The 18,218-nt window shown below is 36.0% G+C and overlaps 1 protein-coding gene across 7 annotated transcripts in view; it reads left to right on the forward strand.

Annotated features, from left to right (window-relative positions):
* The window catches only part of EYA1 (EYA transcriptional coactivator and phosphatase 1), a 326,218-nt gene that overhangs the window by 225,873 nt on the left and 82,127 nt on the right, over positions 1 to 18,218 (forward strand). For 5 of the 7 annotated variants that reach the window (XM_012663113.1, XM_012663115.1, XM_012663116.1 and 2 more), the window contains 2 exons: positions 1,134 to 1,216; positions 1,634 to 1,820. In XM_012663113.1, coding sequence (XP_012518567.1) covers positions 1,134 to 1,216; positions 1,634 to 1,820 — 270 coding nt within the window. Of the gene's footprint in view, positions 1 to 1,133; positions 1,217 to 1,633; positions 1,821 to 17,614; positions 17,619 to 18,218 lie in introns of all 7 variants that reach the window. The other 2 variants (XM_012663114.1, XM_012663117.1) reach the window with 1 other exon arrangement.

Here is an 18,218-nt window from a genome sequence, read left to right on the forward strand (position 1 = left end):
ATTTCTGAGACTTTTGTGCTTTTTGAAAATTTTTTATGCTTCAAAAAATATTTTTAAATGAAATCGCCAAAATTACTTTCTGTTGTTTTTAGCTTTTACCTTTACAAAATAGTATGAAAATATTTTTCAGGTCATTAAACATCATTATACCATTTTAACAGCTTCATAGTAGTCTATTTTCTGGATGACACCTATTAAGGACTTGGGGCTGCTTTCTATGTTTTCTTGTTAGAAACAACACTGAAGAGCATCTTTGCTAACTATCTCCTTGTGTAAATCCATAATTATTTTTTTCTTAGAGTAAATGCCTTACAATAAAATTTCTGGGTTCAATAGTATACAGTTTCTCAATTATTAACCAAATAGCCCAACAGGAAGGTTGAACCTATTTAAATTCCCAATTGTGGGTATATAAGTCGCATTTATTAAACATTTGCCAATCCCTAATCTTTTGAAAAACCTTTGCCAATATATTATTGTTTTGCCTAGTTTAATGAGATAGTAAACGACGTAAAGGAGAGAACTAAGATTTGCTCTATGATGGCACATGTACATGTAATCAGTGAAACATTGATCGTGTTCCTCTTTAATCTTGATTGTGTCAGTTTCATCAAATGGTGCCATTTATTCTTCTGTGGAATGAAATACTGAAATAGCTTCTTCAGTGGACCATTTTAATGACCGTATAATACAAGTCTGAAAGTATTTTAAGCTCTTGGAAGTAGGATCCTGGTTTGGAGCTACCAAGAACCTTAAAGATCAACTAATCTGATCGTATCATTTTATATTAAGCATATTTAACACAAAGATACGAAAAAAATCTTGTGTGCTTTACAAATTGAAATGAAAAGCTCAGTATCTAATATTTTTTGCACAAATGCGTAATTGTGTCCTTAGTTTATAGGAATTATTAATGTCCTCAGAAATTTAAACCTCTTTGTAAATCCTTTGTAATATAGTGAAACTAAACTCATCAGCCATTTTAAGAAAACAAAATTTTAGCCATGGCAATGGATTCTAGTGTTACAGACCAACCAAACTCCAACTCTGCCTTATCTAAATGATATTTTCCTGTAGACAGGAAATTATTCTACATAGCATAGTAAACCATATTTCTTTTCATTTTGTTGTAGGTAGCAGTTTTACAACATCGTCAGGATTATATACAGGAAATAATTCACTCACAAATTCCTCTGGATTTAACAGTTCACAGCAGGTAAGTTTTAAAAAGTCAATATAACTTCTGAAATATTTTAAAATGCACCATGATTTTCTTATATGAAGAAAGATCTGTTTGTATTAAAATATAAGTAAGAGCTTTTCTAAGCCTTTTAATAGTTTTCATTTTTTTTTCTTTAAAAATCTTCAACTCTTTTATGATGAGTTGTTTGATTTTCAGATTGGTTTAATTTCACCCTAGTAATGCATCATAGAAGAAATATGAGTGTATATAATCTTACATAAAATTTGTTTACAAGTCTGAGCTGGTCAGTTAATGTATACTTTTACATGCATGCCCTCCTGTGTGAATTCAGAAAAGACACAGAAACGCATATTTACAGTTATACTTTGAAATATAAAAGATAAGCAGCAGTATTTTGACAGATTATTCTTGTGTGGTTTGATTTGGTAGGACTATCCGTCTTATCCTGGATTTGGCCAGGGTCAGTATGCACAGTATTACAACAGTTCACCGTACCCAGCACATTATATGGCCAGCAGCAACACCAGCCCAACGACACCATCCACCAATGCCACCTACCAGCTTCAAGAACCACCATCCGGCATCACCAGCCAAGCAGTTACAGATCCCACAGCAGGTAATTATGTGAATTTTGTTAGTCCTGCAGGCTATATTTCTGGTGGTTTAAATGCATTTTTCTACGGTCATACAGTCATACAGTGGTTGTACAATTTTGGCAAGGACTAAATATAAGTCAAGCAGTATGATTGTGGCACTAACTTTTTACTTATTTTGTATTTGAAAATTTTTAAGAAGTATGTAAACTTCAAAAGCACATGAAATAGATATTTTATCTGTAAATATAACTGTTATCAAGATGTATATATAGCTTTTAGATGCATAATTATAAATATTTAGCTATAATTGTTAACTATAATTATAAATTGTTGACACTACATATTGAGTATGAAAATCAATGACATTACCTAGAATTTGGTGCTTTCATCATTAAAAATTTAATGATTTTTGCCAGAGTATTATATTACTGAGAGTTAAAAAATTCAAATGGCATCAAAGGGTTGATCATGGAAAACAGCAAGCCCAGCTCCACCCTTTCCCACTCATGGCCTATTGTGAATTTCATAACAATATGTCTGAGTGTGGGTATTTTTCATATTTCTGCACAACCTTTGCTGGGCCCTTTCAGATGAGAGGCTTTCTATCTGGAAATCTTCCTGCATTATGTCTTTGGTACTTCTTCCCCTCCATTGATTCTTTCCTTCTGCACTCTTAATGTTGTATGCTTAATTCCCTGAATTGGTCATTTTTTTTTTTTTTTTTTAAAGACAAGGGTCTTGCTCTGTCGCCCTGGCCAGAGTGCCGCGGTGTCAGCCCAGCTCACTGCAACCTCAAACTCCTGGGCTCCAGCGATCCTCTTGCCTCAGCCTCTCAAGTAGCTGGGACTGCAAGTGCACACCACCATGCCTGGCTGATTTTTTTCCATTTTTTGTAGAGACGGGGGTCTCACTCTTGCTCAGGCTGGTCTCGAACTCCTGAGCTCAAGTGATCCTTCTCCCTCGGCCTCCAGAGTGCTAGGATAACAGGGATGAGCCACCGCACCCGGCCTCTGAATTGGTCTTTATCTATATTTTCTTTTGTACTTCTTACTTCTTTGCCTTAACTTTTAAAAAATGTAGTCATTTCTTCATGGATTATAAGACAAGCTATCCTTCTCAAAGAGTCAAAGTTTTCTTCTTCTTGCCTGTTCCCAGAGCTAAAGCCCACTCTATTGCTACAAGTCAGGTTAAATGGTCTTAACATTGAAAACATTACCTCTGTGATGTTGTAATCCAAGTGTTCATTCTAGGTGGTTATCCTAAATCATGAAAATAGTTTTATGTGACAGATGCTAATTTAAATTTCGACTATAGAATTATCTTGAAGAAAAAAACAATTATCAATATTAGCAGGTGATCTCCTCCCCCCGAAAAAAAGTCCTCTAAATTTTCCATGTTCCACCTTTCACCTTTTTTTGAAATGCATGCAGACATTGTTTTATTCTAAAGGAGGAAGTTACATCATTCTTAAAATTGTCTTCCAACTAACTTCAAATGCTCCTATTTCTGTTGCATATTTCAACTTTAAACATTTTTTTTTTTTTTTTTTTTTTTTGAGACAGAGTCTCACTCTTTTGCCCGGGCTAGAGTGAGTGCCGTGGCGTCAGCCTAGCTCACAGCAACCTCAAACTCCTGGGCTCAAGCGATCCTCCTGCCTCAGCCTCCCAAGTAGCTGGGACTACAGGCATGCGCCACCATGCCCGGCTAATTTTTTCTATATATTTTTAGTTGTCCAATTAATGTCTTTCTAATTTTAGTAGAGACGGGGTCTCGCTCTTGCTCAGGCTGGTTTCGAACTCCTGAGCTCAAACAATCTGCCCGCCTCGGCCTCCCAGAGAGCTAGGATTACAGGCGTGAGCCACTGCGCCTGGCCAACTCTAAACATTTTTATCTTTGATCATTTTATTCTATTTATGTTTATTTTCAAAAAAAACTAACTTGATATTATATTTTTCATTCCATTTACATATGTATATACATTGTTCATACAACCATTGTACATGTCTCGCTCTTCTGTCTTTTAAATAGATTCATGTCTGTATAATCACACTGAAGATAAACTTTATTATAGAAGGTATTGAATTTATTGTAGAACTTTTTGTAGAATGTTCTTCTCTACTTCCTTAAACTTCATATAGGCATCATGAGGAAAGATAATGCCTTGTCCCAACTTTAGGGAGATCTCGTATTTTAATATAGCAGTCTATATCATGCAAGCTTCCTGAGGTCTAAAAGGAATTTTGAAACAAGGGTAGCCATGTGAATGAGAAGTAGGAAAAACTCTTTTAGGGTCTGAGGAGTAATAGAATGAGAAAAGGAGATGGAAGAAAAATTTTATTTAATTCATGACATTTTGGTTGTGAAGACTACAGTATAAATAAACTGGTAAAGACTTCATCATGTTTCTTAAGTTAACGTTGATTAGAGCATTTTTTTTAAAAGGTCATTGGTCATATCGTGAGTTTGTCTCTGAAACTTGACATTGTTCTAAGTATTATTTACACAAGTGATGCCATGTGAAAGGATTGGGGATGGGTGGGCACAAAGCCAGGCTACACGGGGAACAATGAAAATTATAGTTTTCAAAATGTGTGTATGATTTTCAGAGTGAATGATGTATTTTCGCTTTTATTTGAAAAATTCCTCAGTGTTTTAGGTACTTGTTTCAATTTCATTATCTTATGGCTACAGAATAGGAATAAAGTGAACTGGGGAGAAAATAATATTTTTCAGATTTCTTATATTCACTGCTTCCCCCCAAAGTGAATATGTATGGATCAGCCTTTCTTGTGTTGCATAGTTTGAAGTGGAGAGTTCACCGAGTTTCCACTTTGAAAAAGAAGTGGTTTACTTTAAAAATTCAAAAAGACCTAGTCTGGGTTTTTTGTTTTTGTTTTACATTTGTGATAAGACCACAGAATTTCCCTAAGTTTTTTAGCATTAACTTGCCTTTCTTACTAGTCATGTAGAACATTATAGACTTATTTTTCTTGAAGAAAAGAAATTTTGATGGTTAAGTACTTAAATTTCATTAAACTGAAGAATAAGAAGAAATGTGCTGGGCGCAGTGGTTCATGCCTATAATCTCAGCACTTTGGGAGGCTGAGGCGGGAAGATTGCTTGAGCCCAGGAGTTTGAGACCAGCCTGGGCAACAAAGAGTGAGATCCCAACCCCATCTCTCCAGAAAATAAAAAAATTAGCCAAGCATGGTGGTATACTCCTGTGGTTGCAGCTGCTTGGGAGGCTGAGGCAGGAGGATCTCTTGAGCCCAGGAGTGTGAGGCTGCAATGAGCTGTGATCACACCACTGCACTCCAGCCTGGGTGACAGAGCAAGACCCTATCTCAAAAAAAAAAAAGAAAGAAAGAAAAAGAAATTAGAAGAAATGATTTATTAAATATGACCCAATAGTTCCTGTTTTGAGGTAGAAATAAAAAATAGTTAAAATAATGAATGTCTATTTTTGTTGGAATAATTTCAAGTCTTTTTTTCTTTTAATTTTAAAAGTCTACTGGGTTTAAAGTCAGTATTTTATAATACTGGAAAGTTAGACTCTAGTCATTATCTGATCTTGTGTATGACCAGGTTTCTGCCTTTCAACTTAAGGTTACTATGCAGTATAGACAAGTCTACAGGTACATGTGGTGTTCCTCTCATACTTTGTGATATTTGTTCTTGCATTATTCATAGAATTGTTGTGTCATAGTGGACATACAAAGATAACCTTGTAAAGATTTTTCAGAGTGAACATGTAAGGACTCATTTGTTTATTTAAAGAATAGATATCTTTTATACCTATAATGGTATGTAGTATTACTTATAAACATGTACTTCCTCATGAATTTAAGTTCAAAAATTATTTTTATGTGTTTATAATTAAAAATTGAAATCTATATTATCCTTTGGATGCACAGTTTAATACATTAAAGATAATGTAACTAAAATATGAAAGTTTAATCCCAAAATTTTAGTCTATTTGAAAAACTATAAATAGTGCCTTTACATTCATTTTTCAAAAATAAGTCTGTTAGCCATGTATTGATTATCTTAATAAAGCAAAACTTACACCATCTCGAGGTACGTAAGAATCCATCTACCTTAAGAAATATAGGAAGATATTTTCTGGTCACTCCACAGAATTTTAATTTATTTATTGTATGGAATAAATTCATGCCTGCTCTTCAATTAGCAATGCTAGTCTTCCCCTACCCCTAATTGAAAGACATCTTGGTTACTTTCAGTTCAGAGCAATTATGAATAAAGTTGCTGTAAACATTTGTGTAGATAGAGGTTTTCAACTTATTTTGGTAAACAGCTAGAAGCATGATTGCTGCATTATATAGTAAGACTATGTTTAACTTTGTGAGAAACTGCCAAACTGTCTTCCAAAGTAGCTGTACCATTTTGTTTTCTCACCAACAATGAATAAGAATTCCTGGTGCTTCACATTGTTGCCAGGATTTGGTGGTGTTGGTATTTTGGATTTTGGCCCTTCTAATAGATGTGTAGTGGTATCTTGTTTTAATTTGTTCCCTGATGATATATGATATGGAGCGTCTTTTCATGTGCTTATTTGCCATCTAGGTAGCTTCTTTGTTGAGTGTCCATTCAGATCTTTTGCCCACTTTTTAATCAGGTTGTTTTTGTATTATTGGATTTCTTTGTCTATTTTGAATACAAGTCTTTTATCAGATATGTGTTTTGCAAATACTTTCTCCCAGTCTGTGGCTTGTCTTTTCATTCTATTAATGGTATCTTCTGCAGAAAAGTTTTTAATTTTAATGAAATCCAGTTTATCAGTTTTATCTTTCAAGGATCATTCCTTTGGTGGTGTATCTAAAAACTCATTGCCAAATCCAAGGTCATCTAGATTTTTTTCCTGTGTTACTGTTAATATCTAGGAATTTCATAGTTTTACATTTTACATTTAGTTCTCTGATCCATTTTTAACTGATTTTTGTGAAAGGTATAAGGTCAGAGTCTAGACAGATTTTTTTTTTTTTTTTGCATGTAAATGTCCAGTTGTTTGTGTATCATTTGTGGAAAAATTATTTTTGTTGCCTTTGCTCCTTTGTCAGTTGGCTGTATTTATGTAGGGCTATTTTTGGGCTCCCTATTCTGTTCCATTGATCTGTTTGTCTATTCTTTCACCAATGCCACACTGTCTTCATTACTGTAGCTTTACAGTAAGTTTTAAAGTCACATAATATCTGTCTTCCGACTTTGTTATTCTCTTTCAATGTTGTGTTGGCTACTCTGGGTCTTTTGCCCCTCCATAGAAACTTGAGAATCAGTTTGTCAGTATGCACGAGTAAATTTCTGAAATTTTGACTGAAATTACATTGACTTTATAGATCAAATTGGAACAAACTGACATCTTGACAATACTGAATCTTCTTATCCATATCCATGGAATATCTCTGCATTTATTTAGATCTTTGACTTCTTTTATCAGAGTTTTGTAATTTTCCTGATATAAATCTTACACATTTTTAAATTTATACCTAAGTATTTCTTTCTCTCTCTCGCGCTTTTTTGTTGTTGTTGTTGTTGATGGAAATGGTGGTATGTTTTTAATTTCAAATTCCAATCACTCATTGCTAGTACACAGGGAAGCAATTGACTTTTGTCTACTATGTTGTATCCTGCATCCTTGCTTTAATCACTCATTAGTTCCAGGAGTTTTTGTTGTTATTTTTGTTGATCCTTTGATATTTTATACATAACCAGTTATGTCTTCTGTAAACAAAGACAGTTTTGTTTCTTCCTTCCCAATCTGTATACCTCTGATTTCCTTTTCTTATTGCATTAGCTAGGCCCCCTAGTATAGTGTTGAATAGAGGTAATAAAGGGACATCCTTGCTTTATTCTTGATATCAGGGAGAAAGCATCTAGTTTCTTACCATTAAGTATGATGTTAGCTGTAGGATTTTTTTGTTTTTTTTTTTTTAAGATGTTCTTTATCAACTTGAGAAAGCTCCCCTCTATTCCTAATTTACTGAGAGTTTTTATTTATGAATGGGTGCTGGATTTTGACAAATGCTTTTTATGCATCTATTGATATGATCATATGATATTTCTTCTTTAGCCCATTGATGTGATTACATTAATTTATTTTCAAATGTTGAACCATCCTTGCATACCTAGAATGTATCCCACTTGGTCTTGGTGTATAATTCTTTTTATACATTGTTGGATTCAGTTTTACTAATATTTTGTTGAGGATCTTGGTATCTATGGTCATGAGAGATGCTAGTCTATAGTTTTCATATCTTGTAATGTCTTTGTCTATATCTTTATGTCTTTTTCATATCTTTGTAAGGTCTACAAATGTCTTTGTAATATTTCAATATTAGGGAAATGCCAGCCTCATTAACTGCATTAGGAAACATTCCTCTACTTCTGTTTTCTGAAACAGATTGTAGAGAGTTGGAATAATTGTTTCTTAAATATTTCATACAATTCATCAGTGACCCCATCTGGCTCTAGTGCTTTCTGTTTTGGAATGTTTTTAATTGTTAATTCAATTTCTTTAATAGATACAGGCCTATTCAGATTATCTCTTTCTCTCTGTGTGAGTTCTGGTAGATTGTATCTTTCAAGGAATTGGTCCATTTAATTTAGTTTATCTAATTTGTGGGCTGTTCATATTATTCCTTTATTCTCCTGGTAATGTCCATGGGATGGCTAGTGATGGCCCTCTTTCATTTTTGATACTAGTAATTTGTATATTTTCTCTTTTTACCTTGGTTAACCTGGCCAGAGGTTTGTCAATTTTATTGATATTTTTAAAGAGCTAGTTTCATTGATTTTTCCCATTGTTTTCTTGTTTGTTTAATTTTATTCACTGCTCTGAGTTTCATTATTTCTTTTCTTCTGCTTGCTTTTGAGTTAGCTTGCTTTTCTTTTTATAGTTTCCTAAGACTGAAGTTTAAGTTATTGATTTTGGATCTTCCTTCTTTTCTAATATATGTGTTCAGTGCTATAAATTTCCCTCTAAGCACTGTTTTTGTTGCATCCGACAAAATTTGATAAGTTCTTCTTTTCATTTTCACTTACTTCAAAATATTTTTATTTTTATTACCATTGGTACCCTCCCTCTGAATGAGGTATGTATTTGTAAACATTCTATTGGAGAAAAAAAATCTTAGAAATTTGGTGTAAGTAGATATTAGTCACCAAGTTATTCACATCTTACCAGTTAAATGGTTTTCCATTATTAGAAAATGTGTGTAGTTTCTTATAAATTCAAACCTCACTATGGAAGAAAATTTTGATCTGAATCAACTTTTTTCCCTTGTTCAATCTAAGACTGTAAGACAGTGTTACAATTATATCCATGATTGCTTTAAATTTTAATTGATTGATTTCACTCATTGTTAATTTCTTTTTTGAAAACAATTCTTTACAAAGTCAATGATTTTTTCTAGGTTCAAAATATAGAGAGGTAGGGAAAAAAGAAATTTGAAGGTGTTTTTCCTTTTGTGCTAGTATCTAAACTAACATTATCATCCCTTAGCCACTGAGATGCATGCAGAGTGTGTTATTACCTTGTACTGGACCCTTACAGCTTAAGGCGTATTACTACCAATATAACTGAATACATGTTTTAAAAAATAATAAAAACATTTGGGACTATTGTCATGAAATTTTGTGATTTGTGAGCACCTTAACCATTCTTTCAAACATTTTTTCTTTATCACATGACTCATATGTATAATCAAAATGTGAACACCCATTTGTAATCCATTCACTATGCTGTATTTAAATAATTTGACTTGAAAACATATTTCTTATCCAAAATCTTTTAGAATTATAATAATTATGACAGCTATTATCATCATACATAGTAAAATACAGTTAAACACAATTGTGCTCAGAGCTTTACATTCATTATCACACGCAATCTTACAACACACCATGAGATAGGGACTATTTGTTCCAATTTTACAGATGAGGAAAATGAGGCACATAGCTCTTAAATGCTCAATAAACATTAGGTATTATTTTAGTCAAGAATTTTGAGGCTATATTTTTATGAAAGGACTATTCACCTATAACGTTGTATTTTTAAAATAATACAAAGCAATCAGAAAGGAAGAGTGCATGGTCAGTAAAACATTACATTTTAGGTTAAAATGAAATAAAAGCTAACTACTTATTAGGAATACGTTTTAGAATGAATGCCATAGAAAAGTCAGTTTTTCAGAGGATTTGTTCATTTGAATTTCTTACCAAAAATTTGATATTGAAATCTACCTTCACATACACTGACCGCATGCAGACAATTTACTGGTTAAGGTGATGTACGGGAATCTTGCCAATATTGAATTTCAAATGACAGAGGAAAAATCAGTATAAGAGGGAATTCAATATGCATGGGAAACCATTTGTTCCCTCTGCTTCTTTGATCCCTGCCAAGGCCCAAGAAAGTTAGAGCAAAGCGCCTGAAAAACAGGGGAATGTTCTTGTGCAAAGTTGCAGAACTCTGAGCTCTCACAGGAACTCAGTGTGACAGGATGAAAAACTAAATTGCCAGCTATCTTCCCCCTAAATGCAGGAAATTTGGGTCTCGTCTATACTACCTAACATGCCCACATCCGTTCACTGTGGAAATACCCTGAGATTTGCAGTAGCAGGCATCTCGATGCCTACATTTTGCCGAGGGAACGGTTTGGGAAATCTGTAGGCCATACTTGCTCATTTTCACAGATGCCTTGTGGACTTGGGAGAAGTTTGCAATTTGTTCAGCTCAAAAATAAACTATTTCAGTGAAACAATTTTAACGTTTTGGAAACATTTGTCAGCAAAACAAATATTTGTATCTAAAATAGCCAGGCTGTTAAGATGTGAGAAGACAAAACAGATGTTTGTTTTGGGTCGTTGGGTTTGTTTGTCTTGATGGCATTTGTTTTCTTTCTTTCTTTCTTTTTTCCCAGAGGATATACAGTGGTAACCTTAATGAGATTATAAAATTTATGGAAATAAAATTCACTCTTTGTTTTGTATTGTCAGCAATGCCGTAAAAATGAGTTTTGTTACCTGTGAATTTTGGACTGTGTTTCCAAGAAATGAAAAATTCATTCTTTTAGTATTTACCCATTTTGTTCTTCATTACTGGCATGCCTAATTTTTTCAATTAGTTAGCCAGATGTCGGGATGCCTTATAGAGTCAATTTTAGTACATTGGATTCCAGTATGTGATTCTTTCTCATATTTATACGTAACATATGATTTGTATTAATATACGAATAATCAAAATAAGAAAGCATGTATTATTGAGCTAATTGACTTAGTTTACCCCCTGAAACATTATTTTATCTTCTTTTATAACTAATTGATTCATTATTTGAAAGCATTAAGTGTCCAATGGGAATCAACATAAATCAATGTAACAAGTTCCCTGTTTAATTGAGGTGGAGGACATCAGCATTTACTGATTCAGTTTTTTAGTTGGAGAGGGTTGAGAAGAGGACATACAAAGTTATACGTGTTTGCCTCCCTGCATTTAATTGGGATTGCATAGTTTAGTAAATGGGTTTTGGATTACGTTTTAAATAAGGTAGAATTGATGGATTAATGCCTATTAATTTTGTTCCTGGCTAGATATCCAAAACTTTTGTTTAATGAATATTTTTAAATTTACTGAACAATAATACATGAACATGAAACAAAACACAGAGTGTTTACAGAGAAGAATAAACCTTCCTTCATCTTCCACACCCGGAGCCCCTTGGTTTCTTTCAGCAGAGTTTCAAGGATATTCTTTGCTTATATAAACATACGCAGAGCACCTGCCCCGCCCACCTGTTTTCCCCACATTCAAGTATGTATACCTTTTTCCCCCTTGCATGTAATAGAATACTATACAGACTGTTCTGTACCTTGCTTTTTTCACCAGACAACATACAGAGAAAATTTCAGTAATTTTGTTGTATATTTTGTATATATAAATGTAAATGACTAATATTTTTTGAGTGGTTAGTAGTGCCAGGTTTTGTTGTAAGCACTGTTCATGTTCAAACTTAGTTAATTCCCACCCAGCTCCATGAACTAGATAGTGTTGTCATTATCCCCATTTTAGGGACAGGAAAGCTATGGAGAGGTTGGTGACAACACCAGGATTAAACTTCCAGAAGCTTGGCTTCAAACTGGAGTTCTTAATCAGTAAAAGGCCGCGTCTCAAAACCACTGTGTTGAAAGTTTTAAGCAGAAAAATGAAAATGTAAACAAGGAGTCCTGAAGGTAGTAGCTATATGGTCTTCACTTTCTTTAATCACTCGGCAAAGGCATATATTAGCAGGTATTCAGTTAAATATGTGTTGAATGTTTGAATGAGCTCTACTTACTGATAAAATAATATAGGTCTGAACTTAGAGGGGGAAAGTACATAGCATATTTTGGGTTATCTTGTTGTAAGTATTCACCAAATCATAAAACCAGTTTGTGGATATCTCGGATGATCCAACAGCTAATTGCACACTTTCTCTTTCATCTTCCACTTTCCTGACTCTGTTCTCTCCCACTTCTCCTTTATCCTAATTAATAGTTACCTGTCATGGACCTGCTTAGGGTAAGTTTGCCACAGCTTACCCCCAAGGACCTCATTCTCCACCTTGCCCTCCTTTTTTCCTTTTTTCTTTTTTATGTCTCTACTTGCAGCTCATGGCTGAGGAGCATTAAGTGTAGCGATAATTCTACTTGTATCAAGGAAAAAGGAAGCCATCTATTTTAAAGTGAAAGTGGGCATTTTTATCCAGTACCATCACCTTCTAAAGTTTTTGAAAATACTTATGAGTCTTTCAGAAATTTTACCAAGTGCCTCTGTAAAATTAAAATTACATTTTCTTCAATACCATTACTTAAGATAAGTTTTACTATTTTTCACTTTTATGTAACTGGTATTTAAGGGTATAATTTTCTACCATTTTACATTATATATATGCAGTATTTCATCTGGATTATTGATTGACTTGGTAGTCATGGATTGGTGTGGAAATCATGTCTGCCATCATTTCTAAAAGAAAATGGCTTCTGAGTTTCAAACAACTGACTAAAAATATTTAGAATGTAGCCAGTTTATGAATTGACAGCTCTTCATATCTACAAATCCACTTGAGTAACTTTAGCATAAAGCAATTGGGCAATAGGGAAGCTTTTAATTTTCAGTTAGAAGTGACTTCATAGATTCTTTTGCCTAAGACCTTCACTTTACTGAATGTGAATCCAGAAGGAATCCAGAAAGATTAAATTTTTCCAAAACAGCACAGCTGCCATTGGCAGTGTCTCTTGATGGCACACTGGCGTAGCAACCTTGGGAGACAGAAGGATGTGGTGTGGCCTTTCCCACACTTCCCTGGCAGCACAACTGCCTCCCAGAGATGGAGATGGACGTCCTTTTATCCTTTAATGAGTGCCAAGGTAGAATCAGTTAAGAACATAATTTATCATGTTTAAAGTTATAGGGGTTCCTCTACTTTAAGTCTTTTCTGATCCTTTGATGCGGCAATATTCATTGAGAATTGAATATAATGTACCAGTGGTACTTCCCAGCCATGCCTGGCCAGGTACCACTTTCCAGCTGTGCTCCCCTTACCCTCTCCCCTGGGATTATCATTGAACATCTCTGGCTACCCCCTCTTTCTTGGAATACAATTTAGAGAAACTGGAGTGGTAGCTACAGATTTGGAGTTGGGCTAACCTGGGTTTGAATACTGGTTCTACCAAGTACTCTTGGCAGGTCGCTTAGCTCCTTGGCGTACATTCCTCCATGAAATGAGGTCAATACCACTCTTGTGTATGGGATGACTGTGAGAATAAAATGATGTAAGTGGCTAGCAAACTGACTGACATATACTAGGCCCTCAAATGTCTGTTTTGTCCATTCAGACATTCAGCAGATGTTTATAAGTGCTTGGTGTGTGCCAGGCACCATGCTCGGTGCTTGGGGTTATAAAGGTGATAAGAAAAGGCAAAGTCCCTGGCCTCACTCAGTAAGCCAAAGTGTTCTTCCCTTTTGAAGTTCATGACTGTTGTACATCGCATGTTGCGGTGGTTTCAGAGACTAAAGCCCTTGGCTTTCTTCACCTAGAATGGCTGTAGGGGATTTAAACCAGTGGTTGCAAAGTGTGAGCAGGTTAATAGAAGTTTCTACCAGGTTATCCACAGGATACTGGAGAGTGGATAATGGCTATACTCCAGGGATAATGAAGCTCCCTTAATTTAGTTACTATACCTAGACTGAGGAATTAGGTTACCTAGGAGACTTCAATTAGTGCCTGTGTAAAAGGAGAATATAGTTATGGAATAGAGGTAGAAATGTCAAAGCAATTCTTTAAATTAATGTCTATTGGTCTCAGACTACTAGTAACCCTATAAGACTAGTCAACAAGTTTACTTGCTTTCAGTTTATTTTACAAAAGTTTTTATGGGAGGCTTCTATGGCTGATAACTTAAAATTATCAAGATTCCTTTACTTTTAAGTTTTTTATCCTTTGATAAGGTACCATTCACTGAAAATCTAAAATAATATAATGTAATTTATTTGAGGCCTTGCTGAGGTCCTGTTTTTTGTTTGTTTAGCCAAGATCTGATTAAAAAAATCTCCCAGTATTAAATTATCAAAGCCACACTATCACATGTAACTCCAAAAGTTTGATGGGCCATTACATTGTAGATCTGTGTAGATCCCAAGTGCTTTTTGGGAAATTTAATGGGCCTTCCCTCAGGATTGTGGCCTTCCATGTCCAGGAATATTTGCTTGGTTGCCCCCTAATTTTCATAAGAGAATGTCATTTCTATTCTCAGCAGGGCTAACTTAGTAAAGCATAAGGGTCTCCACTCAACCCAGCGACCAGTCATCGCACTCAAAGTAACACATTAGTATAACCTCATACCTCATTGCTGCAAGACTCAAAGGAGGACCTTGTTTTTGTCAGATAGCAGAATGGTATGTAATGGCCCCATCCTTCCAGATATTTTAAACTTTACCCTTAAAATAAATAAGATGCCTCATCCCAGCGGTCTGTGCTCTGAAGTCATGAACTCTCGAGTTAATCAGCTATAATTAGCCTTAGAAGTAGGCATCTCATGAAATTTGCTGTTTTACTTATTGTGCGGATATGGTCCTGGCATTCCACAACGTCCCTCAGTGACCAGTCCTGTGGGGCATTTCCATCTCATCTCTGTACTAGGAGCACCTACATTTTTGTTGAGAAATTGGTTTGTCTTATATTACACGGCCCATGAGTAAGAGAACTCTCCATGCCTGTCCCCTGCATTGAGTGCATACCTTAGGGCTAGAAGATCTATGTGGACCACTCTCTCCCTGGCTTTGCTTTACCTTTCTGGCTCAAATTTTTCTAATGTACTGATTCATTTTTTTAAAAGATTGCTATGTAGTTATTATGTATATATTTGGTGGGTTATCTTAAACTCTTCTTGAGAAAGGTAGGCTATCAATTATTCAGAAAATAGGAATTAAAATGTTTTATTCAATGAGACAAAGAGCCAGAGAAAAGATTCACCACAACCACTCCATGCTCAGGAAGCACTTACTTTGCAAATTGTGTTCCATCCACAATTTTGAAAATATCACCTTTGTGGTTAATATGCTCACAAAAACCTCTTCAGGATCCTCATATAATTGTAGCCCCCCAAGAGCACACCACTCCATCTTCTTTCTACTCAAAGTTCCAGACCTTCCCTGTCTAATTTATAAGCTTGTTATTAGTTTCAGTTTGGCTATTTTAAATAAAAAAGCATATTGCCAATTGTAAAATACCTCCCAATGTAAACATTCACTTTCTCTACCATGGATATTATTTTTAGCTTCTGCAATTTGTTTTATCTTCCATCCCTGACTACCTTTTAAATATCCTCCCTTCAAGCATCCTGAGAACTGAAGGCTTTGCTTGGAGTCTCTTTCCTCTCTAGTTTCTTATTTAGTGTTTTTCCTAAAGTATGTGTTTCAGTGCGTTTGTTCATCTGATTACCTCCCTGGACTCAGCTTTGCTATTGGTAAAGATTACAAAGAATGCACACTTCCCTTGAGAAGTATGCCTTAATCGTGCTATTAAATTTATCACACTGTTCCAAAATTGAAGGAAAAGTAGAAAACATGGTTTCTTCTACTGACATATGAAAATGAGGGTTTGATGATATGCTTCAATGTTTCATTAGCTAGTCATTGGGCATCTCTTACTCTCAAAGTACTGTTGGGTTCTGTGAGGATACAGAAAGCAAGAGGGTTACTCCCTGTCTTCAAGGCACATTTTACTACTAAAGAAAATAGCTATGTGTACAGCCAAACCTAATAAAAATTCAATTTTAGAAATGCCATGCTAGAAGAAGAAACAAAGTGCTCAGGAAGAATGCAGGAGCAGAGATTTCTTATATAAAGTGTTTGGAGAAAAAAAGTAATAAAGGAGGTGAAATTTATCCTCAGCATTGAAAAATGGGAATGAATGAGTGAGGGACAGAGGAAGGGGAAGGGATATTTATTCAAGGCTAGAGAAATAGGCCATTTAAAATGACAGGGTGTCATTTCCATTGGAGCACACTTACATCTAAATTTCGTTAAAGGATGAAAGCATTTTTGAACTGGAAGATCACTTCGTAATCGTCTTCACAAATAAGATTACTGAACCTAGACAGGTGACTTTGAGCAATTCACTTAACACAGCAATAATAGTAACTTGGCTGTACAAGATACTTTAGCATTTAGAATCTTCACAATGATGCTATCCGCATTTTTCTGTTGAGGAACCTAAGGTCCAGATAACATCCAGATAATTATATAAATTGCAAGTTACCAAGGCCATTCTGGAATGTACATAGACCTTAAAGTCTTAATTTGTTATGCTATTACAGCAAAAATTGAACTAATGAATTTCCATGTTCTGTCCTGTAAGTTAGGGAGCATGTGCAGATGGACCAAAATTTGTAAGAGCCACTCTGTCTGCAGATGGGTTATTTCCCAAACAGTGAAAGGAAAGAAGGTCCTATTTCTGGAGTCAGCAGCCAGCCCTGGTCCTAGGAAGCTGCTCTCCTTTGTCCTCAAACCTGCAGGAGAAGGTGGCAATCAATGCATCTGGTAGTGAGAAGTGCCTGGAAGGATGGACAGCTGGATAGGGAGAGCTGCGCTGGGCAGGAAGCTATTTCAGAGGAATTGTCAGGCAGGGTGATGCTTCAGCAGAGCCCTGAAGAAGGGGAGGAGATGGCCACCTCCCTCTCTGGGGGAAGAGTGTTCTGGAGAAAGGAAACAGTTGTTACCAGGGCCTGCAGGCAGGACTGTGCTTGGTGGATTCAGCGAGCGCCAAGAAGGCCAGTGTGGTTGGAGCCATCTGGGAGAGCAAGGAGGTCGGGGGTGAGGTTAAGGAGGAAGAGAAGCCCTTGTAGCCATCATAGCTGTCTTCATGGGCACGGGCAGTACTTTGGATTTTATTTTGAATGAGATAAGCTGTGTTTAAGCGGAAGAGCAGCATGATTTCATTACATTTAAAGATATTCTCTTTGGTCGTGGGCATAGAATAAGTTGTAATAAGGCAAAGGGGGCCGTGGAGCAATCAACTAGAAGATGATTTCCATGTCCAGGTAAGAAGTGATGGTGGCCAGGCTCGGGGGCAGAGGTGGAGGTGGAGAAAGTGGTCAGATTCTAAAGGAGTCAGAAGGTGGAGCTTCCAGGATTTGTCAATAGGTTAAATGTAAGGGAGAGGAGAAGAGAGAAATCAAGGATGGCACTGAGGTTTTTGGCCCAAACAGCTGGAAAAGTTCACTTGCTATTTATTAAGATGGGAAAATGGCAGTAAGAAAGGGTGGTGCTGAAGAGATGAGATTTGAGATGCCCATTAGGAACCTAAGGGAAGTGGCAAGTAAGTTCAGTTGTTGGATAAATAAGTCCGATGATCATAAGATAGTTTAGGGCCTAGATTTGTGAGTCTTCAGCATACAGATGCCATTTAAAGCTGTGTGCATGGATGAGTGACAGGTGTAGGTGCAAATCCAGAAGGGAAGGAGGCCAAGTACTGAGCCCGGGGCCTCCCAGCATCAGCCAACTAGAGAGGAGGAAGGGCCAGTGGAGGGGACGGGGAAGGAGGAACCAGGGAGGCAGGAAGAGAGCTGAGCACGGGCCTTCCAGAGGCTGAGGGATGGAAGAGTTGCAGAAGGAAGGCGTGATTGGCTGTGTGTGATGCAAAAGGCTGAGAAAGATGGAAATTGAGACTTGACCATTGGATTTGACAGAGGGGGGCCATTGGTGAACTTGACAAAGCGGGGAGTGTTGGAGAAAATAGCTTGATGGGAGTGGGTTCAAGAGAAAAAGGGGCGAGAGGAAGTTTAAGCAGCAGGAATTCACAGTTCTTTCAGTGATTTTTGTTATATACTACATGGTGATAAAGAAATAGAGCAGAACCTAGAGG

The sequence above is a fragment of the Propithecus coquereli genome, unplaced genomic scaffold, assembly GCF_000956105.1.
Source record: "Propithecus coquereli isolate 6110/MARCELLA unplaced genomic scaffold, Pcoq_1.0 Scaffold8, whole genome shotgun sequence".
In the NCBI taxonomy this organism is placed as follows: domain Eukaryota; kingdom Metazoa; phylum Chordata; class Mammalia; order Primates; family Indriidae; genus Propithecus; species Propithecus coquereli.